At 39.4% G+C, this 27,756-nt stretch overlaps 2 protein-coding genes across 3 annotated transcripts in view; one reads left to right on the top strand and one right to left on the bottom strand.

Moving 5' to 3' along the window:
- MANSC1 (MANSC domain containing 1) overlaps positions 1-4,035 on the bottom strand; it is a 28,791-nt gene extending 24,756 nt beyond the window's left edge. Inside the window, exon 1 of the mRNA XM_059186064.1 lies at positions 4,017-4,035. The gene's annotated coding sequence lies outside the window, so the exon portion shown is untranslated. The remainder of the gene's footprint in view (positions 1-4,016) is intronic.
- An 80-nt stretch (positions 4,036-4,115) lies between these two features.
- The window catches only part of BORCS5 (BLOC-1 related complex subunit 5), a 97,001-nt gene continuing 73,360 nt past the window's right edge, over positions 4,116-27,756 (top strand). The window contains exons 1-2 of one of the 2 annotated variants that reach the window (XM_059186067.1): positions 4,116-4,197; positions 7,038-7,181. In XM_059186067.1, the coding sequence (XP_059042050.1) occupies position 4,197; positions 7,038-7,181 (145 nt within the window). In that variant the 5' untranslated portion in view covers positions 4,116-4,196. The other variant, XM_059186066.1, reaches the window with a different exon arrangement.

Raw genomic sequence — 27,756 nt, 5'->3', positions numbered from 1 at the left:
CCTCTTTCCCCCTCCACACCCCTCCTCCTCAGCTTTAGGCAACCACTAATCTATTTTTGTGTCCTATAGTGCCTCTTCTGGATATTTCATATAAATGCAATCTATAATAGATCATCTTTTGTAATGGGCTCTATTCCAATAGAATAATGTTTTTAAGGTTTATCCCTGTTGTAGCATGTTTTAGTACATCCTTCCTTGGTGGCAAATGATATTCTATTATATGAATATACCACATTTTATTTATCTTCTCAGTGGAAAAAAAAATGGTGATATAGGAGATCTCAGCCTCCATCCCCACAAAAAGATCAAAAAACAGTTGATCACAAACAAAAAAGACAGTTATCCACAAACAAAAATAGCTCCGGGAGAGTTCTGGAGCCCACTTAAGAAACATCAGCAATACAGTACAACAACAACAACAACAAAAAGCCCTTGAGAATAATGACACATGAGGAGGAGGAAGATAGCTTCATTTTGACTGTGTCATCCCATCCTCCAAACCAGTATTGCTCAGCATCAAGAGGAAACCTCCCATTTAGAAGGAACTCTCCTTGCCAGGATAGGGAGAGCAGAGTGGGTGACCAGTTCCCCCAGACGTTCAGGAGAGTGCACAAAGGCTCTGCCTCAGTCTCACCCCACTGGCAAAGCTGAGACATATAGACTATTATAGACACTGCTAGGAACAAGGTCTTCCTTGGTGCCATGCAGTGGGAGAAATCATGGTTCACAGTGACCCGCTCTGCAGCCAAGCCAAACAGCTTTTACCCCTAAAGACACCAATAGCCAAGTACAATTGCCATGGATCCCTTGCAGATCTCACCAGCTTTTGTCTCACAGGCATTCATATTCACTGACATCAGCCACCTGAGTCCCTCCCTGCTCCCTCCTACCCTCAGCCCAGGCCAGAAACCACAGTGGCAGCCAGCCTAGGCTTCTGCAGCTGTGCAAGTGCAAGACACCAGTCTAGAACTCCATGGCTAATTCCACTGTGTGTGTGCACTCAGGGCTAGTCCCTCCAGCTGTACACTTGCACACCACCTGCCTGATATCTATAACCAGCCTCCACTGCAGTGTCCATGCCGGAAGGGAGACTGCAACCACAGGAAAGCACAGTGGTGGCTAGGGCCTTTACAGCTGCTTGTGGGTCTGCATCACTGTGCTTACCTACAGCTGGACCCTCTAGCTGTGCACCTGCTTAGCCCTAGCCCTACCCTTGGTCATTGGTCTCTACTGCCATGTACCTGACAAGATCTAGCAGCCGTGCTATAGTGCATACTGACAGCCCAAGTCCCTGCAGCTGCCAGTGAGCATGGAGTTGACACTGGCCTTGCTGTCTGCTCTGGCTTCCACCACTCCATGTATGTCTGCCGGTGGCCCCCCACAGCCAAGTGCATATCACCACACACTATCACAGGCCCCTTTAGCTACCAGCCCAAGGTTCCTAGCTGCTGGACTGAAAGGTGCTGCTTGAGGACCCCAACAGCCCTTGTAGACACTGCAGACCCCCTGCAGTGCTCACCACATGGTCTTCAGTGCTGTAGACCCCAGTGGCCTAAGCCAAAGAGACATCATGCTCTTGTCCTTCCTTTGAGAGCTGCCACACAACCTGACACTTGGTGTTGTGTACCACTAGACCCAGGATCATGGCATGCTCTTAGCAAGCCCCCACCCACAGGTGAAAGTCTTCCTCTATCAAAGTTGGTTCATAAAGTTCATAAAGACTGCTTCTTTAGATGTGTAGACACCTATCCAAGGCTGCAGGGATCATGAAGAATCAAAGATACATGACTCTAGCAAAGGAATACAAAAAACTTCCAGTCCCAAGAAATGGGGAGCCAGGAACTGTCCAACAAAGAATTCAAAATGACTGTTATAAAGATGCTGAGAGCAAGAGAATATGAACGGACAATTTAATAGTATCAGAACAATAATACAAGAACAAAATGAGAATCTCAACTATGATACAGAAAACAAAACAAACAAGCAAAAAAACAAATCCTGAAGCTGAAAAATACAATGATTCAATCAAAAATTTTAATATAGAGCTGCAAGAGATTAGTTGACCAAACAGAAGAAGGAGTCAATGAACTAGAAGACAGATCAATTAAAATCACCTAATGAGAGGAGCAAAAAATTAAAAAGAATGAAAAGGAATGAAGAAAGTCCCTATGGTACTTACTGGGCCCCATGAAGAAAAACAATGTACATATCACTGGAGTCACAGAAAGAGATAAGAGAAGGAAGGAGAAGAAAGCTTACGTAAAGAAATAATGGCTGAGACCCTCCCAAACCTGGGGAGAAATTTAGATATCCAAGATTTTGAGGCTAATAGGTCAACCTAAAATTTCAATCCAAACAATCTTTTCTAAGACATGTTATAATTAAAACTGTCTAAAATCAAAGACAAAGATAATTTTTAAAGCAGAAAGAGAAACAAATTTTCTTTCATGTAAGGGAACCCCTATAAGGTGATGAGCAGATTTCTCTACAAAGACCTTGTAGGCCAGGAGAGAATAGGATGACATATTTGTTCATTCTCCAGTTGAGAATGTTTACAATGTTCAGTTTAGAATAGAATGTTCATCCAATAGAAAGCATATAAAAACATCATCACATCAGTATGGATTAGGGCATGGAATACAATATAAATTCACTTTGAGGTGGAAAAGGTGGAACAAGAAACAGAACATGTGTTGTACTCCCCTTTTCCCTTCTCTCTTGCCCACCCCCAAAGATGGCAGCCCTGGGAGAGGAACCAGGGGCTCTCCAAGAAGGAATGGTCCCATCAGCCTGGTGGTTTATGTAAGCCTCAAGATTATAGTCAAACACCACCTCTTAGGAGCCTACGTGATCTCTCAGGCAGTATTTGGTTCTTTCTTCATATTCCCACCAAATATAGAATTTACATTCATTTGTAATTTTCTCATAGCTTTGCAATGGTGAGTAAAGGAAAGGGCATGAGTTTGAAATCAGACAATCCTAAATCCCATTTCCACCCTTGACTACCTGGTGACCATGAGGAAGTTACCTGTTTTTGGGCCTCAGGGTTGCTTTGAAGAGTAAATAAGGTTACAAAATGTCTATGATATTATAAAGTAGAAGGGACTTAACCATACAGTTCACTTGGCATTCCTTCTGAGATTATATTTATAAATAGGACATTTATGTTAGGCCATTTGCTTGAAATTTCATGAGAGAAATAATATAAAATGGGTTACAAAGTTCTGAGAATCCCAGAGACACCCAGTTCCTTGGTGGCACTGCATTGCTAGGACTCTATCCTTGATCTGCCTAACTGGAAGTTTCCATTTTATTTTGAATATACTCTATCCTCACCTTTGCTGGTTTTGGAATGGCTTGTGGATAATTGTAAATGTCCCCAGAAAGTGCTCTGGGGCATCCACTTTCCTCTGAGGGCCCACACACATCCTACCATGTGAATCGGCATTTTCTATTTCTTCATTTTCTCTCCCTTCCAGCCCCGTCTATATTTTTTGTATGCGGCCCACTGCCATACTCCTAGGTTCTGGAGCTGAAACAGAAGCTTTGCATGCAGACAGTTGGGGATTCTAGACCTATCTAGCACCTCTTTCTCTTTCTGTAAAGAGGGTTTAAAATTCTGCAATATGGGCACCGGGGTGGCTCAGTAGGGTTAAGCCTCTGCCTTAGGCTCAGGTCAACGATCTCAGGGTCCTGGGATCGGGCCCCACATCCGGCCCTCTGCTTAGTGAGGAACCTACCCTCCCCACCCCCGCCACCTGCCTCTCTGCCTACTTGTGATTTCTGTCAAATAAATAAAATCTCTTTAAAAAATAAAAAATAAGATAAAATTCTGCAATATTTACGAATACTGATTCATTAGGTTGTACACCTGAAGCTAATAAAATGTTAAGTCAATTATATCTCCACAAAACAAAACAACCCCCCTCCCCACGTTTTATAAAGTTCTAACCATAAAGTGCCAACTTATGGGTGATGCTTAAAGGGGACACATCACTAACTAGCAAAGGACTTACTCATTTGGGCGATTCTGGCTTTGAGACGGTCTGGCCCTTTAATGTTGCTCGCCCTAGTCACCCTACCCGCCCTCCCTCGGGCCGGGGCGTGGCGGGCTCTCCAACCCGGAACTGACGGCCGCGCGTAGCCGGCGCCGCCAATCCGCGTCCCGGAAGAAGCGAGCTTACGGCGCACGAGCGAGTGAGTGAAAGCGGCGCCGCCCGCCGGCCGCTCGCGGGGCTGAAGCTGGGCGTTCTCCACCTCCTCCCTTTAGGGTTCCCCGAAGAAAGCCGGCGAGCTTCGTGCCACCGAGCTGCGCTTCCTTGCGTGTCTGTTCCCCAAATAGGGCCTCCCCTCTCCCGCCGCCCGCGCACTTGCGTGGGCCGGGCGCGCGGTCTCCACAGGTCGGCCCTGCAGCGGTGCCCACACTCGGTGTAGCATCCCTGTCCCCTGTCCCCGGCCCCTGCCCGGTCGTCCCGCCGCCGGAGCGGTGACCGCCTGGCCCGCCGTTCCTCCGCTGCCACCGCTGCCGGCACCATGGGCAGTGAGCAGAGCTCCGAGGTCGAGAGCCGACCCAACGATCTGAACTCCTCAGGTCGGTGTCCTAACTTCCACCCTCCTCCTGCCGGCCCTGTCTGCTTGCGGAGGGGGCTGCCTTCCAGCCTAATGGGGACTGGGGCCGCGGACAGGAACGCACAGAGAGCCCTCACCATGCCTTTTTCTTGAAAAAAGAGAAAAAAGTCATCGTCTGTCCTAGCCGTCATTTCCCCTGATGGGAGTGAGTGCCTAAACCAGCGTGTGCGCCGATGCCTGTTACTTATTTTCAAAGCAGCTGTTTCTCCCAGCTCCGCCTCCTCTTTACAGGACAGCCTAATTAATTTTTGGCGACACCGTGAGATTTGGCTCGTACCGTGCATGGATCAAGGACAGGACCCCCATGATCCTTCTTAAAGCGGGTCTTAGAGGTTCCTTTTCAGAAGGGATGTGTGACAGGTGTAGAATCGCTTTGAACCCTTGGGTGCAAACATCTCCAGAAACTGCATTTTGCTTGGGAAGGTGTCTCACCTACCTTTCTAATATTAATGTTATAGGAGTCAGCCAGCTTTGTTTTTTTCCCCCCGTACGAATTTCTAAGATTTCTCCCAGCGTTTCAGATAGGAATGGAGGGATTATTGTGCTAGGAATATGGTAAGCACTCAATGAATAAAACAGCTGATGCTTAATTGAGGATCATATGCTTTCTTTTCTTTTTTCTTTCTTTTTTTTTTTTTTTTTTCTTAGCCACAACCGTAGGACAGCTGGAACTGCTCTGGATACACTGGGGTTGCTAATCCAAATTGAATTAATCTGGACCCTCATTATAACCTATTACTTTCAGGTGTACGATCTGATGATTCAGTATTTGTATATATTATGAAATTTTAAACCCCTTTTTACAGATGGAGAATGAGAGGTGCTCCATAATCTTAGGATCCACAACTGTCTTTAAATACATAGAACTGTTTTCTGCATGGTAGGATCTGTAATTCAGAACTCTAGAAACTGACAGATCTAGGGTTATTGCACACTGAAATGTGTCCTTCAAGACTAGTTCAGGCCCTCATTTTGGGGGTTAGATTGGGACAGCTTTTAATGGCGAGCAGCATCTACTAGCTTTGCTACATCCTTCTATTTCCTTGGAAGGCCCAGAATATTTTATCTGGTACAGAAAATACAGTAATAATTGTTAATCCTTTGCCTCTATGTCCAGAATCATATTTGAAGGGAAGAAGTATGGCATCTTTTTAATATGCTTGCTCGCCTACTGATCACCAGCATGAATTCTAGTACTGTAGCCTACTAACCAGTGGCATAGATTAGAATTTGCTGATTCCCCTGTGCTGAGTAGTTTACGTGCATCTACATTTAATCCTTACTGTCCCATTTTATAGGCAAGGTGATAGAGGTTAGCTAGAACCCAGTGAAGTCTGTTTTCCATTGGGATTTGGGGAAGAAGAAATCACTCAATTTGTAGCAGAAAAGATTTCTGGCTTGGGATTTGTGACATGTTAGGGAAATAATCAAAAGAGGTTAAGAGGTACTTCTTGAAGAACAGTAAAAGTAGCAGAGATTCTACAAGAGTGAATGCCAAGCCACAGGAGACTCTGGTCTCCAGGTGTTGGGCCAGTTCTGTGACATCCCAGCATCAGCCTTTGAGACAAGACTATGATGAGCTTTCGAATACTACCTTCTAGAGGGTGAACTGCTTTAAAGGTTTATTCTTGCCCTAACCAGGAAGATATTTGAGAAGAGGAGGATATTTTGGTCTAGGAAGTTGTTGGTGGTTTGAATCAGTTCCCTACAAATGCTTTATTTTCTCTCAAAGGACCTGAAATTGACCTGCCTGTCTAACAGTCCCACAAATTTCTGAATTTGGCCTTGGCATAGAATGAACTTCCTATTTATTTCTGCCCTTCTTGGACTAATGCCTGTAACTGTAAGGGTGAGGGGGCTGGCGCCTCAGGAATAGACCCATCATGCAGAGTTGAGAACCAGGATTAAATATACCTGGCTTGCTGTGATAAGGCAGCTAGACAGCTTGCAGTTTCACAGGCATAGGCCACGTATACCAATAACCCGTAGACTTCCAATTCCTTTCCTCTTTCTCTAGCACTCTTGACTTTGGGCGGGTCACAGCCTAATTTTGTACCCTCATTTTCTCATAAAATAGGGACAATGTCAGTAGGATCGAAGAAATAAAAATTATAAAAACACAACATACCTATATTTTTGGGTGCTGAAAAATAAGATAATTTTAATGATAAAAGCAATTTCATACATGTAGGTTCCTGTAATGTTTGAGAGGGTTTTTTTTTAGTAGAAAATAGAGGTTCCCCTATGATTCATCTGCCCTTTCCAGCCCCCACGGCAGGTTAACTACAGTTAGCATTTTTTGTGTGTGTAAAAATATTCTTTTTAATGACTATACTAAAAAAAAGCTTTGGCGAGGCAGAGGGGGATAACTAACATGCAACTCCTGAGCAGTGTAACTTTACTTTTAGTGACCCCTTCTCCAGCAAAGCATAGAGCCAAGATGGACGATATTGTGGTTGTAGCTCCAGGCTCCCAGCCCTCACGGAATGTCAGCAATGATCCCGATGTCATCAAGTTGCAAGAGATTCCAACCTTCCAGCCGCTTTTGAAAGGTAAGAACTTGGGTTTTGTCTTACCTGGACCTGCTGGAAAGATTCACATAGCCACACTACTCTCACCAGATGGCCGTGTGCCTTCCTCATCTCCTTTAGGTCTTTACTTAAATGGCATCTTTTTGGTGAAGCCTTCCTTGGCTGCCCTATTTAGATTTGAAACGCCTTTGGCTGTTTTTCTCTAATAATCATCATTGGTCTGCTGTGTAGCTTACTTGTTTGTGTAGTGTTTGTGTTTCCCTTTTAGAATGTGAGCTTTATGATGGTAAGAACTTTCTGTGTTTTGTTCACTGTTGAATCCTAGGACTTGTAATAGAGCCTGGTATACAGTAGGGACTGAGTAAATGAATGAATGAATGATGTTGGAGCTAGCCTTTACCTGTTATATTTCTATGAAAAGATTTTCGTCTTATTTGTGGTCTGGACTATGGCTTGACTACTTTAGATCCATGGATAAAACCTCTATTATCCTTGATACAATTAATCCTGACAACCATTTTGTATGAGAGGAGAGGGTGTATATCAGAGGATTAGCATATATTGGTTAGTGTATACTGAGGTAGAGTTACTTTTTTTTTTTTTAAAGATTTTATTTATTTATTTGTCAGAGAGAGAGGGAGAGAGAGCAAGCACAGGCAGACAGAATGGCAGGCAGAGACAGAGGGAGAGGCACGCGCCCTGCCGAGCAAGGAGCCCGATGTGGGACTCGATCCCAGGACGCCGGGATCATTACCTGAGCCGAAGGCAGCTGCTTAACCAACTGAGCCACCCAGGCGTCCCAGAGTTACCTTTTTTTATTGGCATTTTAAAAAGATTTGTTTATTGAGATAGTGTGAGTGAGCATGCATGAGCCGTGTGGGGCAGGGTTGGGGGTGGTGGGTAGAGGGAGAGAGAGACAAGCAGACTTCCAGAGGAGTGAGGAGTTGGATGCGGGGCTTGATCCTGAGATCATGACCTGAGCCAAAATCAAGAGTCGGATGCTCAACCATTTTTGCCACCCAGAGTTACCTTTTAATATGAATTTTATTATTCACCTGATAATTTCATTATATATTTTAATTTTATATTAATTTATTTTATGTGATTTTCATATCCATCAAGTAATGGCAATGATTTTCTATTAACTAAACGGGCTTTCTACTGTAAGAATCCATTCCTCTTTCTGTCTCTTTTCCTCCAAAAGATTAGGAAATATAAATGAACAGAAGGCCCTGGTTTACTTAACCTGGCACAATATAAAACTTCTTAAATTTATATAGCTATATGTATTAGAAGATAACCCCTCCATACACAGACACACACACAAACACATGCCAGCCCCTTGTAATCCTTACATTGTTAAAATGTGTTTGAATGATTTGTGTCAGATCAGATTATTGGCAGATAGGCTAAACTTGAACTGATGAGAAATACTTGCTACACTATTTTGCACTATACCTAAAAAAAAACAAAAATAAAAACAGTGCTTTATAGATGCCATATAGCATCTCATTCTTCCCAGCATCTCATCTGCTCTACAGGTGAGGAAATACAAGCTTTCAATGTTTTCCCACAGGTCTCAGTGTTAGACTTTGGGAAACTCTTTGGTTCTTATCTGAAACAACACATTACATCCTGTTCCCCATCTTAATAGTTTTCATTATTTTGAGGGATAATGTGATTCTCCAGAAAAGCCAGCATTAATGAAATTTCCATCTCCATGTGTCTTTGTACAATCAGATTAAAAGACAATCAGATTTAATTTACTTGTAGAAACTTAGAGGTGGACGCTTGTATTCTGTACTCTAGGCTTTCCAGACATGCACATAGGACTGCCCACAAGCACCCAGACTCATGCCTCTTCTCCCTGTTAACTGTGTCCCCACAAAGTCTTCTAGTCCTGGGTGAGAGCTTTATGGGACCAATATTTGTCCTCACTTTAGGGAAATGCTAAAAACAAGCAAAACCCAAAAACCTCCTGGCCTTTTGAGATATATTTAATAATTTCTTTGGATAGTGTTTCTTTTCTAAGCATTGGAAATACAATTCTTATTTTATGGTAATGAATTGACTAGTAGAGGAAGCATCTAGAAGGCTTGGTGTTCAGGGAAACTAACCTCAGATTTAAAATCATTACGAGGAACCCTCACTGTAAATAATTATCACAGTATAGTTAATGCAATGCAGTTGGACTTGGTGGCATTGACACCTGGATTTAAATTGGGACTTGGCTCCCCATTGGCTCTGTGTCCTGGCTTTGTTTTCCCCCTCTTGAACGTTGGTAGTTGAGAACATTGAGAATAGGTGTGTAAGAGAGAGGACGGCACCTGAAGGGCAGGTTTCAGTGAAGAGGCCATTTAGGATTTGGCTAATGGAGAAATTTCTTTCTGAGGGTGGCATGAAAGAGAATTGGCAGCACGTGGCAGGGGCCAGACCACAGGGAACAGAAAAAGCCAGCAAGCATTTAAGTGAGTGCTGGTGTTTCACTGGTGAAGAGGAACCTTCTTTGTGATTAAAAAAGATAGGCAGACGGGACAGTTTGGTGAAAATAATAAGTATAATTATGATAATAGTAGGGGTTGGCCCCTCTCCTCTCTCCTCTACCTCTGCGTGATGTTATTATTCTTCCCATTTTATAGATTAAAACATTGAGGCCCAGAAAGCATGAATGCATTACCTCAGGTCACCTGGCTAGAAGGGATAGCTCATCTCAGGATGGCATCAGGACATCTAGTTTTGCACTGTTTTGTACCTAGAATAAGACTGTTTCTAATTCTAGGGAAGCCAGTTATAAAGATCACTAAGCTGTAAAAGAAAATAGGGTGGTGGGTGTGGGGTTGTTTAGATTTTTAGGTGCAGCATTTGTGACAGAGCCTCCCGCTTTGACATTGTTCTGCCTGGTATTTTAGAGCCCTGCTGTCCGCCTGCTGGGCCACAGGAGGGGCCACTCATCACTGTTGCCTTTATACTCTAATCTCTTTTTTTCACCCTTTCCTGCTTTCAGGATGAGGCTATTTCTCAAAGTAGTAAAAAGGCCACACAGTGAGGGCTGTACCCCCCAGGTCTGATTTCAGAAAGCTTTTTATTCAAGTTAATGACAGCTTATTCTTTCAAAACAATATATTCAAGTATTCCACAGAGTTCACTATTGTTCCATAATGTCACGTGATGTAGTGCAAATGTTGGTGGGTGATCTGCAGAGGCAGTAGCTGGGTGGGTTTAGGGGCTATTCGTATGACTGAGGTAATGTTTGTATTTTTAATGAGCAAGCAGATTCTTTCCTTGGTCTTCACCCTTTTGGATTAATATACCAACATATAAGTTATGCTCTATACTGGTGCCAAATATCTGTTCCTCTTTCTATTTAAGCCAAAAGAATTTCTGTTTTTCATAGCAGTCTCTGAATTAGCAATTTATTTTGAAGTGTAAAGCATTTACTAGAAAATGAAAAATTTTAAAATTACAAAGAATAATAAATGACCACAACAGAACACAAAAGCAAAATGTAGATTTGATGATAATTAGATTCCCAGGGTTAAACAAGCCCTATAAATCTCTTACTTAAAATTCAACCACTTACATTTTTTTAATGAATCACATGGCTTTGTCAATCTATAGAAATGAACTATTCACAAGAGAAATGCAAAATTGATATTTTATGTATAAAAGTTATATAATTTTGCCATTCACTTGTAATGATGAATATATGTACATGTACACGTGTGAGTATATGACCTTCTCTACAACTGACTTACCAATTTTGTAACTAACTTTGGACATAACCTAAGATTGAGCTGCTCAAGGAAGAAACTGTCCTGTTACCCACAAACAAAGTCAGACATAGATAGTGTAGATACTGATGCTAAGCAGTTTTGTTGGGAGTTCTATGTCTGGTTGTTAAGAACATGATGTATGTGAAATAGATTTTGACAGTGAAAAAAATAGTCTGGGGCTTTTCTTGGTGGAGCAGAATCTCATGGAACACAGTGAAGGATCTCAAATCACATGGAGCATTGAGAATTAGTGCATGGGGCTGGAACTGGGAAGGAATGAATCAATGGAAAAGAGTAGTAAGGAGAACACAAGGGAGCTACATTTCAAGTGATCAGTTTATATACATCTTTCTCACGCACTTATCTCTTAGCTGGACAAATAAAATAAAGGTGGAGAGTCTTAGTGTTCATGAGACACACGTCTTTGCTAGCTGTCAGACCTTATCTCTGTTTTGGAAATGGAATGCCAAAGGAGGGAGAGAGTGGATTTTAGAACTTGGTCTTCTCTGAATGGTGTAAAGGTGACTCCTAAGCTAGGGTTGATCCTGAGAGTCTCTTTCCCCCCTCCTGGAATATCATATTTGAAAAATTGATGCTGTATTCCCGATTACCTTGTAGATTATTTGTATGTAGTAGCCTCTTCAGTTAACCTTTTAAACATGGCTGTTAACCAGCAGAGTGTTGGCCTTACTCAGAAGAGCTGAAAGTACTAGGCAGAATGATCCCTTTAAACCAATTGAGAAGGCAGAGCCTTTTTGCAAGAGCAGCCTCACTTTTTTCCAGTGCATCTGTGCGTGCCTCCATTCTTGTTTCTTTCGATCAAATCTCAGAGCAGGTATGTCTGTGCCTCTCTGAAATTTACTGTCTTTCCGTTTCACTTTTTTCTCCATTTGTCAGTACTTTCCATGTCTTTAGCATCTAGCTTAGGGAGCCTCTTTCCTCTTGTACCTATACATAGATCTTCCCATCTTTTTTTTTTTTTTTTTAGATCATATTGAGAGAGTGAGGGAGTGCTTGAGCAGAGGGAGGGGCAGAGGCAGAGGGAGAGAAATGATCTCATGATGACTTTGACTCCACCCTCGAGCCCTGATGCGGAGCTCCCTCTCATGACCCTGAGATCATGACCTGAGACAAAATCAAGAGTCAGAGGCTCAACCGAGACCGAGCCATCCAGGCACCCATCTTTTAAAAGGAAAACACCAAAATACCTTCTTTTGACTCCGTTACCCCTCCTGCTACAATACTTTTGCTTCTTATTTCTGTTGCCAGGTTTACAGACCATGTGACCACTACACACTGTCACCATGTCCTTTCTACCTTTTCCAATCTTGAGGGTCTGTGGTCTGGCTCTCACATATATTGTTTCGTTAACATTTGTTTTGGAGGGTTATTTTGAAGTGGTCTTTCTTCATGCTTAAAGTTTTTCTCAGTCTACATTCATTTCTTCTTTTCCATATTTAAGTTTCTGTTCCACTTATTAAACCTATAGCTTTATCATCCACCCCCAACATTATGTTCTGGTTTTTTGGACTCACTTACTAGCCTCTGTTCTTTGCATAGCATTGCCTAGTATTCATTTGAAGAACTGAGGTTCTAAGCTTTATTTTGAAATATAGACATCTAGATGATTCTAAGTCTACAACATCAGGTTCACTTTTTAAAAAAAATATTTTATTTATTTGAGAAAGAACATGAGTGGGGGGAGGGGCAGAAAGAGAGGGATAAGCAGGCTGTGGTAAGTGCAGAGCCTAAGACCCTGAGATCATGCCCTGAGCCAAAATCAAGGGTCAACCGCTTAACCAACTGAGCCACCCAGGCGCACCTCCGCTTCAGCTTCTTGTCCGTTTCTCCAACTATAGACTGCTCGGTACAACCAAGTGTTATTTTAAATTCAGCATGCCCCAGCTTCTACCTATGTATATTTTGGTTCCTTTCATTCACCAAGCATTTATAGGATCTTATTTTATTAGGTGACTGAGACACATTCATGTACACTTGAAAAGAATGTGTTGTGCAGTTGTTGGGTGTAGTATTTTACATTAAGGTGTGATTAATTGTATTTAATGAGTTCTACCACTATAGAAAGGAGTTAAAAGCTCCAGCTGTGATTGTTGTGTTTGTCTATGCCTTTTATTCTCCCAGTCTTTTGAAAGTTTCTTATTAAGCTTGCATACATTGATGTTTATTATATTGGCCCTTTTGTTATTATGAATTTACCCTTCTATCTATGGGATTATCTTCTGTCTTGAAATCTGTTTTATGTTAATACAGCCACTCCAGTTTTCTCACACTTATTGTGTGCATAGTATATATCTTTTCCTATTTTTATCTGTTTGTGTCTTTAAAGTGCATCTCTTGGGTCTTGGGATGCCTGAGTGGCTCATTTGGTTAAGTCTCTGTCTTAGGCTCAGGTCATGATCTCAGGGTCCTGGGATCGAGTCTAGCATCGGGCTCCTTGCTCAACGGGGAGCCTACTTCTCCCTCTGCCTGCCGCTCCCCTTGCTGGTGCACTTTCTCTCTCTGGCAAATAAATTAATTAGTTAAAAAATAGAAGTAAAGTGCATCTCTTATAGACGGTTTACATAGTTGAGCCTTACTTCTGTACCTGTGCATGCAGTCTGCCTTTGGTGGGTGGGGGGACAGCAGACCCAGGTTTATTGAGTGATAGTACAAAGCTCCCAAGGAGGAAGGGGACTCAAGGGGGTTGCCTGCAGACTGTCTTTTAATGGGGGTGTAAATTCATCTAGTTGGATTCAGGTCTACCATTTGTTCTTCATTTTCTTTTTTCTTTCTTAAGATTTTATTTATTTACTTGAGAGAGAGGGCACAGAGGGAGAGGGAGAAGCATACCCTTGCTGAGCAGGGAGCCTGCCACAGGGCTTGTTTTCAGGACCCTGGGATCATGACCTGAGCCGAAGGCAGACGCCTAATTGACAGAGCCACCCAGGCACCCCTGTTCTTCATTTTCTATTTGTGTGGTCTGCTTTTGGTTCCTCCCCTTTCCTGACATTTTTTGAATCAACTGAATTTTTTTAATATTCCATTTTAACTACTCTGTTAGCTTTAAAAAATACAATGTTTTTAAAAATTTATTTGTCAGAGAGTAAGAGAGAACAAGCAGGGGGAGTGGCAGGCAGAGGGAGAAGTAGGCTCCCTGCTGAGCAAGGAACCCTATGTGGGACTCAATCCCAGGACCCTGGGATTATGACCTGAGCCAAAGGCAGACACTTAACCAGTCACTGACCCACCCAGGTGGCCCCTCTGTTATCTTTCTCAATTGCATTCTTTTGCGTTATTTATTTATTTTTTAGTGGTTGCTCTAAGGATTATAATATACATCTTTTTTTTTTAAAGATTTTATTTTTGAGGTATCTCTGCACCCAGTGTGGGGCTTGAACTCACAACCCTGAGATCAAGAGTCACACACTCCACCAACTGAGTGAGCCAGGCACCCCATTATACACATCTGTAACATCATAGTTTACATGGAGATGATATTGTACCACTTTTTATAAAACATAAGAACCTTTCAATGGTGTGATTTCATTTATCCCACTACTTGGTGCTATAGTTGTCGTATTAGTGCCTCTCCATATGCTAGGAATCCCATGTGCTGTTTATAGATATTACTTATATATAAATGTATAATTTATATATATATAAAGTATGTTTACTATATACAAAACATATATTATTGTATCATGTTAAATAATTATATACTTAACAATATATATTTTATTTATTTATTTAATTAAAAAGATTTTATTTATTTATTTGTCAGAGAGGGAGAGAGAGTGAGCACAGGCAGACAGAATGGCAGGCAGAGGCAGAGGGAGAAGCAGGCTCCCTGCGGAGCAAGGAGCCGGATGTGGGACTCGATCCCAGGACGCTGAGATCATGACCTGAGCCGAAGGCAGCTGCTTAACCAACTGAGCCACCCAGGCGTCCCAACAATATATATTTATTTTAAACGATCACACATCTTTTAAAGAAATTAAGAGAAGAAAAAAACATATATAGAATGCTATGTCTCCCCACATATTTACCATTTCTGGAATTCTTAATTCCTTTCTGTAGATTCAGGTTTCTCTTTGATGTCACTTATTTTTTAGTCCAAAGACCTTCTTGTAGCATTTCTTGCAGTACAGATCACCTGGAAATAAATCCTTTCTGTTTTTCTTTATATGAAGAATAAATCTTTGCCCAGTTTCATTATCAAATTTTTGCCTCTTTTTTGGTAAGTTTTTTTTTTTAATTTAATTTTTTTAAGATTTTATTTATTTATTTGACACAGAGATCACAAGTAGGCAGAGAGGCAGGCAGAGAGAGGGGGAAGAAGGCTCCCTGCTGAGCAGAGACCCGATGTGGGGCTTAATTCCAGGACTCTGAGATCATGACCTGAGCCGAAAGCAGAGGATTAACCCACTGAGCCACCCCGGCGCCCCTCTTGGTAAGTTTTTGAGGAGTAATTGTGGGACTCTGAAATCTCTTTTCTCAACACACTTTCTCCTTCACTGGTTATAATATCCATTGCTGTTTCTTGTTTGAATTAATTACACAGATACAGTTGCCAAATAGTGATTTTTTTACCTTTATCCTTCCTTCTACATGCTGCCACCAGAAAGCGCTTTCTTGCCTCTCCATTTATTTATTCATGTATTTATTTAAGTCCATGTGGAATGGTAAATTCTTGTTTTATTCGATGAATTGTAATCTTATTTATTTTTAATCTCCAAATGCTCCAAGTTTAGGGGTTCCTGGCTAGCTCAGTTGGTGCAGTGTGCAACTCTTGGTCCTGGTGTTGTGGGTTCGAGCCCCACATTGGTTATAAAGATTACTTGAAAAAATAAAATCTTGAAAAAAAATGCTCCAAATTTAGCCAGTTGGAATTTTTTTTTTTAAGATTTTATTATTTATTTGTAGGAGAGAGGGAGAGCGAGAAAGCGAGCACAGGCAGGCAGAGGCAGAGGGAGAAGCAGGCTCCCTGCTGAGCAAGGAGCCCGATGTGGGACTCGATCTCAGGTCACTGGGATCATGACGTGAGCCCAAGGCAGCTGCTTCACCAACTGAACCACCCAGGCATCCCTGGAATATTGTTGGTTGTAGCTTACTATGTCCTTTTGACATATTCTCATTATTCTTTGAACAGGTTTTTACTTCCTAGGTGCAAATTAATATTCCAAATTTTTTTTATTCTTCCTTGGCTCCAGCCGTAGAATCAGGCATTTCACCAGGAGCCCTGGTTCTTTTAGTGGAGAGTGGTATTTCAGAATCACTCTTAGGCCTTCTTGGTGGATTTTGCAAGGAAATATATATGTGTGTGTATATACATAATACACATATTTATACTTGTCTGTATTTGTTTATCTGTATATATTGAAAATGCTAAGTTCACATTGATGTGTTCTAAATGTTCTTTGATCTGTAGGATTATAATCTTTATCAAATATTTTGGCTACTATTTCTTCCAGTATTTTTCTGCCCCCACCCCTTGTTTTTGTGGGACTCCATTTTCTTTTTTTTTTTTTTTTTTTTTTTGAAGATTTTATTTATTTATTTGACAGACAGAGATCACAGGCAGGCAGAGAGGCAGGCAGACAGAGAGGAGGAAGCAGGCTTTCTGCTGAGCAGAGATCCCGTTTTGGGGCTTGATCCCAGCACCCTGGGGCCGAAGACAGAGGCTTTAACCCACTGAGCCACCCAGGCGCCCCAGGACTCTATTTTCTATGTTAAACTACTTGATGTTTTCTCACAGGTCACTGATCACTGATGCACCTTTTAATTTTTATTTATTTATTCATTTATTTTTATGTCCTTACTTTGGATAATTTTATTGATGTGTTTCCAGGTTTAGTGGCCTTTTTTTTTCTGTCACATCTGAAATACTGTTCTGAATTCTATCCAATGAATTTTAATTACAGATAATTGTATTTTTTCAGCTTTAGATGTACCTCCCCTCCTTTTAAAAAAAGTCTTCATTGCTTTGCATATTATGCTTATGTTCTCTACTTTTTGAACATAAAGGGTCTATTTATAATATTTTAACTCTTGACTATAATATTATAATATTAATATAATATTTTAATATTTATAATATATTTAACTCTTGACTGATGGTCCATCATTTCTGGATCTGGTTTTTATTGAATGGAAGTTTCTCTGTATTACAGGTCATATTTTCCTACTTCTTTGCATACCTAGAAATTTTTTTATTGTATGCCAAGTATTTTATATTTTGTGTTTCTGGGTATTAGATTTTGCTTTGTTCCTTTAAAGTATATTGGACTTTATTAGACATAAAGTTACCTGTAATCAATTTGACTCTTTCTGAATTTGCCTTTATGTTTTTGTTGTGGCTTATCCAGAACAGCCTTAGTCAAGGTTAGCTAGCTTTTCTACTAAGGCAGTAGCCTTCTGAGTGCTTTACCTGTTGCCCATGTATTTGAAGTCCCTCCACTCTGGCAGTTGGAAATTTGGACTCTTAGCCCTGTGTGAATTTCAGAAATGGTTTGGCCTACTGCTTTCCAGTAGTTCTTTCTCTAGCCTTGGGGATACCTCCTACAGTTTAGTGTGCAGCCAGAGACTCGAGGGTGCCTTGTGCAGTTACCCGGAGAGCTCTTTTATTGAGCGCTCTCCTTTCTCAGTTTCTGTTTTGTAAACTCTGATCCCTTAGCCTCTCTAAACTCCACATTCTCTCTCTTCAATGCACTGAGTCCACTGGGCCCTTTATGGTTATATCCCGACCCAGTCTGCATCTTGGAGACTGTTTTTCACTAATAATCTGGGGAAATGATAGGACTTGCTTGTTTTCCTTCTGTCAGGGATCAAAGCCCTACACTGCCTGTGATATAATATCTGAAAAGAGTGTGTCATATTTTGGTCTGGTTTCTAGTTGTTTATGAAAGGCATAGTAGCAACTAATCCTTCTTGAGCAGAAGCAGAAATTCTCAAAAAAAAAAAAAAAAGTGCTTTGTAATCTTTCTTTTTCTGTCCATTACCACTTCTGCTTTACTTAAGGACCTCAGGCCAACAGCTTTTGATTACTATGTTGGTCATTCATTTCTGCAGCATATAATTGACTTTTGAACAGTGTAGGTGTCAGAGACATGGACCTCCCCACAGTTGAAAATCTGTGTATAACTTTTCACTCCCCCTTCCAAAACGTAACTATTAATAGCATTGTTCTGTCCGTAATAGTGTTCTGTTGACCAGAAGACCTACCAAGAACACAAACTATCGATTAATGTGTATTTTTATGTTATATGTGTATTCTTACAAAATGTTATGTTTATGTTATATAGTGTATTCTTACAAAAAACTAAGCTAGAGGGGTCCCTGGGTGGCTCAGTCGGTTAACCATCTGTCTTCAGCTCAGGTCATGATCCTAGGTCCTAGGATTGAGCTCCGCATCAGGCTCCCTGCTCAGGGGGAGTTTGCTTCTCCCTCTCTCTCTACTCCTCCCTGTCCCTCATTTCCTCCCCTGACTTGTGCTTCCTCTCTCTTTTGGCCACACGTGCTCTCAGTCTCAAATAAAATCCTTAAAAAAAGTAAGCTAGAGGAAAAAAAAAGTTATTAAGAAATTCATAAGAAAGAGAAAATATATTTGCAGTTCTGTATTTATTGAAACAAATCTAAATCTTAAGTAGACCTGCACAGTTCACATGTGTGCTGTTCAAGGGTCACCTCTACTGATAATACCTGCCAGGTGCTTGCCAGTGTTTCAGATAATGGAGCTACAAAGAATATAAGACACAGTTGCTGCCCTTAAGGAGCTTATGATTTTGTGAGTAATCTAGATAGGTAAGTAACTTACAACAATGTAGTATGAAAATAGTGGCCGCATGCCCAAAAGATTAGGTATGCATAGAGAAGAGAATCATTCATTTGCCCTGGGAATTTGGGTCAGGCTTCACAAGAAGATGTGACATTTGAGCTGGCCCTGAGGGATAGAGAAGATAGGGTCAGGGAGTAGATTCGTGACTTAAAGGATCTTCCCTAGAAACCAAAAGTTACGATTAAAAGATGCCAAAAGGATTCTTTTTTTTAAAAATAATTTTATTTCTTATTTGACAGAGAGAGAGAGATTACAAGTAGGCAGAGAGGAGGAGGTGGGAATGGGGGAAGCAGACTCCCTGCTGAGCAGAACCCCGGATGTGGGGCTCAATCCCAGGACCCTGAGACCATGACCCAAGACGAAGGCAGAGGCTTAATTCACTGAGCCAGCCAGGTGCCCCCAAAAGGATTCTTTTTTTTTTTTTTTAAAGATTTTATTTATTTACTTGAGAGAGAGAGACAGTGAGAGAGCGCATGAACGAGGAGTAGGTCAGAGAGAGAAGCAGACTCCCCATGGAACTGGGAGTCCGATGCGGGACTCGATCCCGGGACTACAGGATCATGACCTGAGCCGAAGGCAGTCGTCCAACCAACTGAGCCACCCAGGCGTCCCCCCAAAAGGATTCTTAACCAAATTTATACCTGGGATGTGCTGCTTTGATTTTCTTTTATTACTCTGGATACCTATAGGTATGCATGTTAAATTCTGGTTTTCATTTTAAGCTATATTATTTAATTTTAAGCTGTATTTTTTCTAGAATAATTATTAGTTTGTGTATTATTCTTTTTTGTTTTTTTAAACTTTTAATTTGTGTTATACTATGAATTTAAACAAGATATACACAGTTTACTTTAATACAAAGATGTCTTTCTAAGCAAAATCATTTCCTGGATAAGTTAGCTGATTCTGATTACTCTTAGAATATGACAATAAAGATAGATGTCTATATTCTTAAGGCTCTGGTTTGTCAGTAGTTTCTGCTAAGTAACAGCCTAGAAATATTCCATAGTTGCATAGTAGAAAATTCTGTTAGTCATCTCCAATTTTTCTATTTTTCTGAAAAATCGCATATAAAAATTCTATTTTTAAGCATTAACATTTGAGACTGAAATGTTTACTTAGGAAAGCCAAGAATTTAAAGGTATTCCCAGAATTTTAAAAAATTCTATCTCCCCCCCCCCCCTCCAAATTTTAACTGATTATTGGAAAGATTGATTTTTCCATTGTGGGCAAAAGGGAAAGTGACACATTTTTTATAGAACTGTGATGTTCCATATATTTATTTATTCATTTAACCAAATTCATTGAACTCTTACTGTATCAGATCTGCATTTTTAGGCTAGAGATATAAAAAGAAAAAAAGTATATTCTTTCCTATGAAAAGTTGACAGTCTAGTGAGGGGACTGTATTCTTAACAGATAATTGTGATTCAACATGGTAAGTGCTAAAAATATTAGTAATATTATTAGTAATAGTAATAAAACATAAGGCTTTAGAGAATCTAAAAGGTGGAATAACTTATTCTGAGAGGCAGGAATGGTTGATAAGAACAACTTAGAAGAATTTATATTGTGCTCTTGAGAGTAATCACTTCCAAAGCTCTGTTATGCATAAAAAGACACATGGAGAAACTTTTTAAAAAATGCTAATTTTAGGGCCCCAAACTCAGAAAGCCTGCCTATGTTAAACTAGCATTCCAGGTGATTCGCTTTGGAAAACACTGAGCTAGATGTTTCTGCACTTGATCTTAGCCAAAAGGCTGAAAAGCAATGGGCTAGATGTTTTTGAACTTAAATACTACTTGAGATTACAGAAGTGTTAGATCATTCAGCTAATGATTTTAGATATTTTTAAGAGATATCGTTATCATAAGAGTATTTTGGAATATGTCATAATGTTTTTACTATTTTTGGATGAACTCCATTGTTAAAACTGATTCACATTTAATGCCTGTACATTAAATTTTGGACTTATTGAGAATTCATTATTTGTAAAAGAATTTGTTAAAAGGCATTGGGTTTTGGTAATGTTTAAATATTTTCCCCATCAAAATTTAGTTTCACAGAAAGTCAGTGAAAGGCAAAGTATTATTTTTTTTAATTTTTTAAAAATATTTTATTTATTTGAGAGAGATAGAGAGGCAGAAATAGTGACAGAGAACATGAGTGGGGAGGAGAGGGAGAAGCAGGCTGCCCTCAGAGGGGACCCTGATGTGGGTCTTGATCACAAGACCCTGGGTCATGACCTGAGCAGAAGGCAGATGCTTAACTGACTGAGCCACCCAGATGCTCCCAAAGTTATTTTAAAGAATGACTTTGAATACATAATTACTTGCCTGATATGATCTAATGAAAATCATTAACAAAAGATTCTAAACACACTTCTAAGCATGTTTACCCACATATGAAAGTGTCAGTAAGCAAATACGTATAAACAAAAATGGGGTTTTGAGTGGCAAGATTTTTGGAGCAGGCATATCACAATTGGGATTGGTTTGTTCTTCATTTAGTCTTTTTAACTGAGGACTTTTCTCTAAAGTATTAGTGTTTTTTATTTCAGTAAATCTTATATCAGTATTAATGTTTACGAGCCTCAAAGGATGGGGAAAAAAGATAAATCCTGCTAAGATGACCAAATAGTTACATAGCCCAAAGAGACATTAAGACATACTTTAATGGCAATAAATATTATAGTTCATTTTCATATTTTACCTTTCTTTTTTTCATAAGATGGCCTCCCTTTAATGCAGTGGAATTTAGGGCAGTGCTGTCTGCCACTTTCACCACTAGATGTCACTAGACTGTAACAATTAGTAAACTGCTGGCCGCTGTTGCAACCTGCGGCAGTATTTGCAAAGGCCTTCGGTTAATTAAGTTTACTCTGTAGCATCTGGATTTCTCATAAATCCAGGTCACAGCTTGCTTCAAGCACAAACTAGTTGGAAAATATGTCAAATTTTGTAACACATGAGTAATCTATAATTAGTTATTTTAGTGTTTATCAGGGCAGCAAAGAAAAAAAAATTATTGCTACAGGAAACTTTTAGTGACCTTAATTTTTTGGAGAGAAAACTCTATTTTTAATGTATCACTGTACTCAACTATTTGTTACACCAAAAATTTCTCAAGAGTTGGGATTATGTTTTAGTCATCTCTGATTTCTCAGGACCTAGCACACAAGGCTTGGCACTTGATAGGTATTCAGTAAATGTTATTGAACATTAAAGTAGTCTACAGTACATGTCACAGGGGGGAGAAGCCATGAGTCTTCTTTCTCTAAAAAGTCTCATTTGGGAGACAAGAATCTACAAAAACATGTACCCACAGCTCAGGATAATGTGTATGAACCAAATGAGCACTACAGGCATTAAATTCTGTGGGATTTCAGAGGATCAGTAGCTCTTGGCACAGTGATTAGAGGTGTCCTCATGAAAGCATATTTAGAGGTGAAAAGGAAGGGGCCTGTACAAGTGAAGGAAGTAATGAGCCAAGGTTTCCGGGTAGGAGAATGTGGGCCCTGAAGATTCAGAAAGGTCCTAAGTTTAAGGGCTCTGAACTTAAGTCTTATAAACTTGGACTTAATTTTTTTTTTAGGGGGTAGGGGACACTAAAGGATATTGGGGTGGGTGAAAATAATATGTTTTATAATGCCTTGTAATTTACAAAGCACTAACACTTGAAGGGTGAATTAAAGATGATTGTTCTTTAATTTTAGAATGCTTCTGCCTTAAAGTTTTTTAAAATACTTCTGTTTAAAAGAAGTAGTACGGGTAGAGGGCTTAGCACAGTGCCTTGCATGTAGTAAACCTTCAATAAATAATTCTTGATATCACATTATGAAATCAGTAAAAAAATATTATATATTCTATAAAACAGCTGACCTCTGTTTTTTCACAAGAGTCAAAATCATGGAAGATAAGCAATGACTGAAGAATTGTCATAGATTGGAGGAAATGAAGGAGTCACACAGTGTGGGGTCCTGAACTGAGTCTTAGGATAGAAAATGACATTAGTGGAAAAAATGGTAACTTATGATAAGGTGTATAGTTTAGTTGATTGTATCGTACCAATGTCAATTTCCTGGTTTTGATAATTGTGCCATGGTTAGGTACTGTTAATGTTAGGGGAAGCTGGTGAAGGGCACATAGGGATCCTGTATTTTATCCAACTATTCTTAAAGTTAAATCATTTTAAAAATAAAAAGTTTAGGACATCTGGCTGGCTCAGTCAGTAGAGCATGTGACTCTTGATCTCGGGGTTGTGAGTTCAAACCCTGTGTTGGGTGTACAGATTACTTAAAAATAAAACTTTTTTTTTTTAAGATTTTATTTATTTGTCAAAGAGAGAGAGCGAGCACACAAGTGGGCAGAGTGGCAGGCAGAGATGGAGAGAGAAGCAGGCTCCCTGCCAAGCCAGAAGCCCAATGCGGGTCTTGATCCCAGGTCTCTGGAATCACGACCTGAGCCGAAGGCAGCAGCTTAACCTACTGAGCCACCCACGCATCCCAAAAATAAAATGTTTTTTTAAAAAAATAAGTTCAAAAATATAATGTCATCTTAGAAAAGATTACAATTACATATTTGGGATAAGCCTTCTACTGCGAGGTTCAGATGTTAGAAGAAAAGTTTAAGAATCTTCTACCCTGTATCATATTTAGGATAGACCTTTGCCAGGACAGCTTAAGGCAACAATGTGTTCCCTTGAAAACAGGGAAGTAGAACTTCTGAGGACTCTGAATTTTAACACCTCTCTCTATATTTTAGCTAATAGATAAATTTCCCCAGTGTCCTGGTCTTTCTCTCTCTCTCTTTTTATTTTCCCCCCCCAAATTGAAGTATAGTGTACACACAGTTACATTTTTTTTATTTTAATTTTTTTTAAATTGAAGTATAGTTGACATACAGTGTTACATTTCAGTGTCCTGGCCTTTAAGGCGGCTTAAACTTCAGCTCTTCAAACTGTTATTTAATATCCTACCTCCCTTTTTCAGGATTTTCACAGTATTCTAGTGAGGCTTTCCAGGGCTTTACCACAAACCCATACCCTGTATTTTGATAAAAAATACTTTATTACAATTCAGACTATGGGCCTTCCTTATATACTTCATTATCTCTATGTAGATTACCCTGTGGGCCATGGAGAAACACCTCATGTTTGTAGAAGTGTTGAATATAATTAGATTTTAAAAATCAGTGCATGAATTTTATACAGTTGACCCTTGAACAACACCGGTGTCAACAGTAGACTACTACTAGTTAAGTTTTTGTTCAAAAGTTAAAAAGTTACATGTAGATTTTTTATGGTGGTTGGAGAGGGGGGGTTGATGTTTCTAACTTCTGATTTGTTCAAGGGTCTACTATATATACATATAATATTGGAAATTTTTAAAATCCTCATTAAAGCGTACTTTTAAAATCTATATACTCCTGTACTCTAAATGTTTACATTAAAAGAAAAGTTTGCATGCATACATCTGGATATTCAGACCTTTTTGACCTATCACAGACTGAGATTAGTTTGTAGTTTTTGTTTGGTTTTTCTTTAGATAACCTTTGGTATGATGGTAATACTGGATTTATAAAATCTGTTGGGAAGTATTTCTTCCTCTCTTTTCTGTAAGACTTTTCTATTATTTTTTATTTAAATATTTGATATAATTCACAGTGAAGCCATTGGAACTGAGATTTTTTCTTTACTTGGTGTAGGTCTTGTCTATTCACATTTTCTATTTCTTCTTGAGTCAGTTTTGGTAATTTTTGTCTGTCTGGGAATTTATTTTATTTAGGGTAAGGTATCTAATTGTCAGTGTGTTTTTTTTCATAATACTTCTTTTAATTTTCTACATTTCTGTGAGGTCAATAGTGAAAAGTGTTTCCTTTCCTGATGGAATTAGAAATTGATCATTTGAGTCCTCTCTCCTTTTTTCTTAATCAATCTGGCTCCAGATTTGTCAGTTTTGTTGATCTATTTAGTGAACCAAATTTTGGCATCATTGATTTTTCTCTTTTGTTTTTCTATTTCATTGCTTTCTGCTCTAATTTTTATTATTTTCCTTTCTTCTGCTCGGTTTGTTAATTTACACTTCTATTTCTAGTTTTTTGGAAGTGTAAGTTTAGTTTATTGACATCACATTTCTTTTTTTTTCCTGAAATAGGCATTTGAAAGCAAGAAATTTTCTTCTAAGCACTGCTTTAGCTGTATCTCATAAGTTTTGATATGCATTTTTATTTTTAACCTTTATTCAGTTTAAAACACTTTTTAGTTTCCATTTTGATTCCTTCTTTGACCACCCAGGTGATTTAGAATTATGCTGTTTAGGTTCCAAATATTTTGGGATTTCCAAGATTTCTGTTGTCAATTTATAATTTAATTTCATTGTCATCAGAGGATATACTTTGTATTATTTAAATCCCATTTATTGAGACTTGACCTATGGCTTGGTATATGGTCTGTCCTTGAAAATGTCCCATGTGGACGTCTTAATAAAATTAATAGATTTTTTTTTTAACAGCAAGTTTTAGGTTTATAGAAAAATTGAATGGGAAGTACAAGAATTCCCATATCCTCCTTTATCAGCTCCCCATCCAGTTTCCCCTATTATTAACATTTTTATATTAGTGTGGTAAATTTATTACAACTTTGGGTCAAATGGGTCAAATCTGACACATTTTTGTTAACTAAGGTCCATAGTTTACACTAGGATTTACTCTTTGTAGTACATTCTGTGAGTTTCGCCAAATGTTTGTATCTGCCATTCATTTGTTATCATACAGAATATGATATTCAATGTATCATACATTGCCTTAAAAATCTCCTGTGCTTCATCTTTCATTACCCTCTCCCTCCTCCCTGAACCCTTGGTTAACCACTGATATTTTTACTATGTTCATAGTTTCTTCTTTTCAGAATGTCATGTAGTTGGAATCCTACAGTGTGTAACCTTTTTTAGGTTGACTTCTTTCATTTAAAATATATATTTAAGGTTTTTCCATATCTTTTTGTGACTTGATAGCTATTTCTTTTAACTGCTGAATAATATTAATATTACATTGTCTGGATGTACCACAGGTTTTTTTCAAATCTGTTTACCTGTTAAAAGACATCTTAGTTGCTCCCAAGTTCTGGCAGTTAAAATAAAGCTGCTTTAAACATTTCTATGCAGGTTTTTGTGGGGATGTTAAGTTTTTAATTCATTCGGATGAATACAAGGAGTATGATTGCTGATCATATGGCAAGAGTATGTTTATTTTTGTAAGAAATTTCCAGTTTGTCTTCAAAGAGGCTATACCATTTTGCATTCCCATCAGCAGTGAATGAATGTTTCTGTTTGTCTGCATTCTGGCCAACATTTGGTGATGTCATTGTTTTGGATGTTAGCCACTCTAATAAGTTTGCAGTGATACTGCTTTAATTTGTAATTCCCTAATGATGTTAAACATCTTTTCATATGGTTATTTGCTATTTGTATTTCATCTTTGGTTAGATGTCTGTTGAGATCTTCTGCTCATTTTCTAATTGGGTTTCTTTTATATTGCTAAGTTTTAAAAGTTCTTTGTATATTTTGGATACTAGTTCCTTTTTTTTTTTTTTTAAGATTTTATTTATTTGAGAGAGCAGGCACATAAGCAGGGGGGATGGACAGAGGAAGAGGGAGAAGCAGACTCCCCACTGAGCAGGAAGCCCAGTGATGTGGGACTCAATCCCAGGACTCTGAGATCATGACCTGAGTGGAACGAAGGCAATTGCTTAGCTGACTGAGCCACCCCAGTACCACGTGGATATCAGTTCTTTATCAGATATGTTCTTGTAGATACTCTGTGGCTTGTTTTCTCATTCTCTTAGCAGTGTCTTTCACGAAATAGAAGTTTTAAATTTTAATGAAATCTAACTTTTTTAATGAAGTCCCAACTTTTTCTTTCTTGGATTGTACTTTTGATGATATCAAAAATCATTAAAAAACCCAGGGTCACCTACAGTCATTTCGCTTGTTACTATCTAGGAGTTTTATAGTTTCGTGTTTTACAATAAGTCTTTGATCCATTTTGAATTAATTTTATTTATTTTTATTTTTAATTTAGAAAATTTTTTATTTTGGGCATCTGGGTGGCTCAGTCGGTTAAGTGTCTGCCTTTGGCTTAGGTCATGATCCCAGAGTCCTGGGATGGATTCCTGCATCAGGCTCCCTGCTCAGTGGGGCATCTGCTTCTCTCTCTCAGTGCCTCCCCACACTTGTGCTCTCTCTTATCTCTCTCTCTTGCAAAAATAAAAAAATAATTTTTTTTTAAGATTTTATTTTTTTATTTGACATAGAGAGATCACAAGTAGGCAGAGAGGCAAGCAGGTAGAGAGAAAAGGGGAAATAGGCTCCCCGCTGAGCAGCGAGCCTGATGCAGGAATCCATCCCAAGACTCTGGGATCATGACCTGAGCCAAAGGCAGACACTTAACTGACTGAGCCACCCAGATGCCCAAGATAAAAAAATTTTTAAATTAAAAATAAAAGAAAATCAGGGTCCTGATCCCAGGACCCTGAGGTCATGACCTGAGCCGAAGGCAGAAGCTTAACCCACTGAGCCACCCAGGCACCCCAAGAAATAAAATTAAAAAAAAATTTTTTTTTTTAAATAAGCTTTCTCAGGGTGCCTGACTAGCTCGGTCAGTGGAGCATGTGACTCTTGATCTCAGGGTTGTGAGTTTGAGCCCCATGCTGGGTGTAGAGATTACTTAAAAATAATGAACCATGAGAGACTATGGACTCTGAAAAACAATCTGAGGGTTTTGAAGGGGTGGAGGGGTAGGAGGTTGGGGGAACCGGGTGGTGGGTATTAGAGAGGGCACGGATTGCATGGAGCACTGGGTGTGGTACAAAAACAATGAATACTGTTATGCTGAAAAAAATAAATATATTTTTTAAAAAATGAAAATCACCTAAAAAAATAAAAATTTTAAAAAAAGTAAGTCTACGTCCAATATGGGGCTCGAACTCACAA

Source organism: Mustela lutreola, chromosome 8 (assembly GCF_030435805.1).
Source record: "Mustela lutreola isolate mMusLut2 chromosome 8, mMusLut2.pri, whole genome shotgun sequence".
Classification (NCBI taxonomy): domain Eukaryota; kingdom Metazoa; phylum Chordata; class Mammalia; order Carnivora; family Mustelidae; genus Mustela; species Mustela lutreola.
The sequence above is the reverse complement of the archived record's forward strand: the minus strand, read 5'-3'. Positions and strand labels throughout refer to the sequence as shown.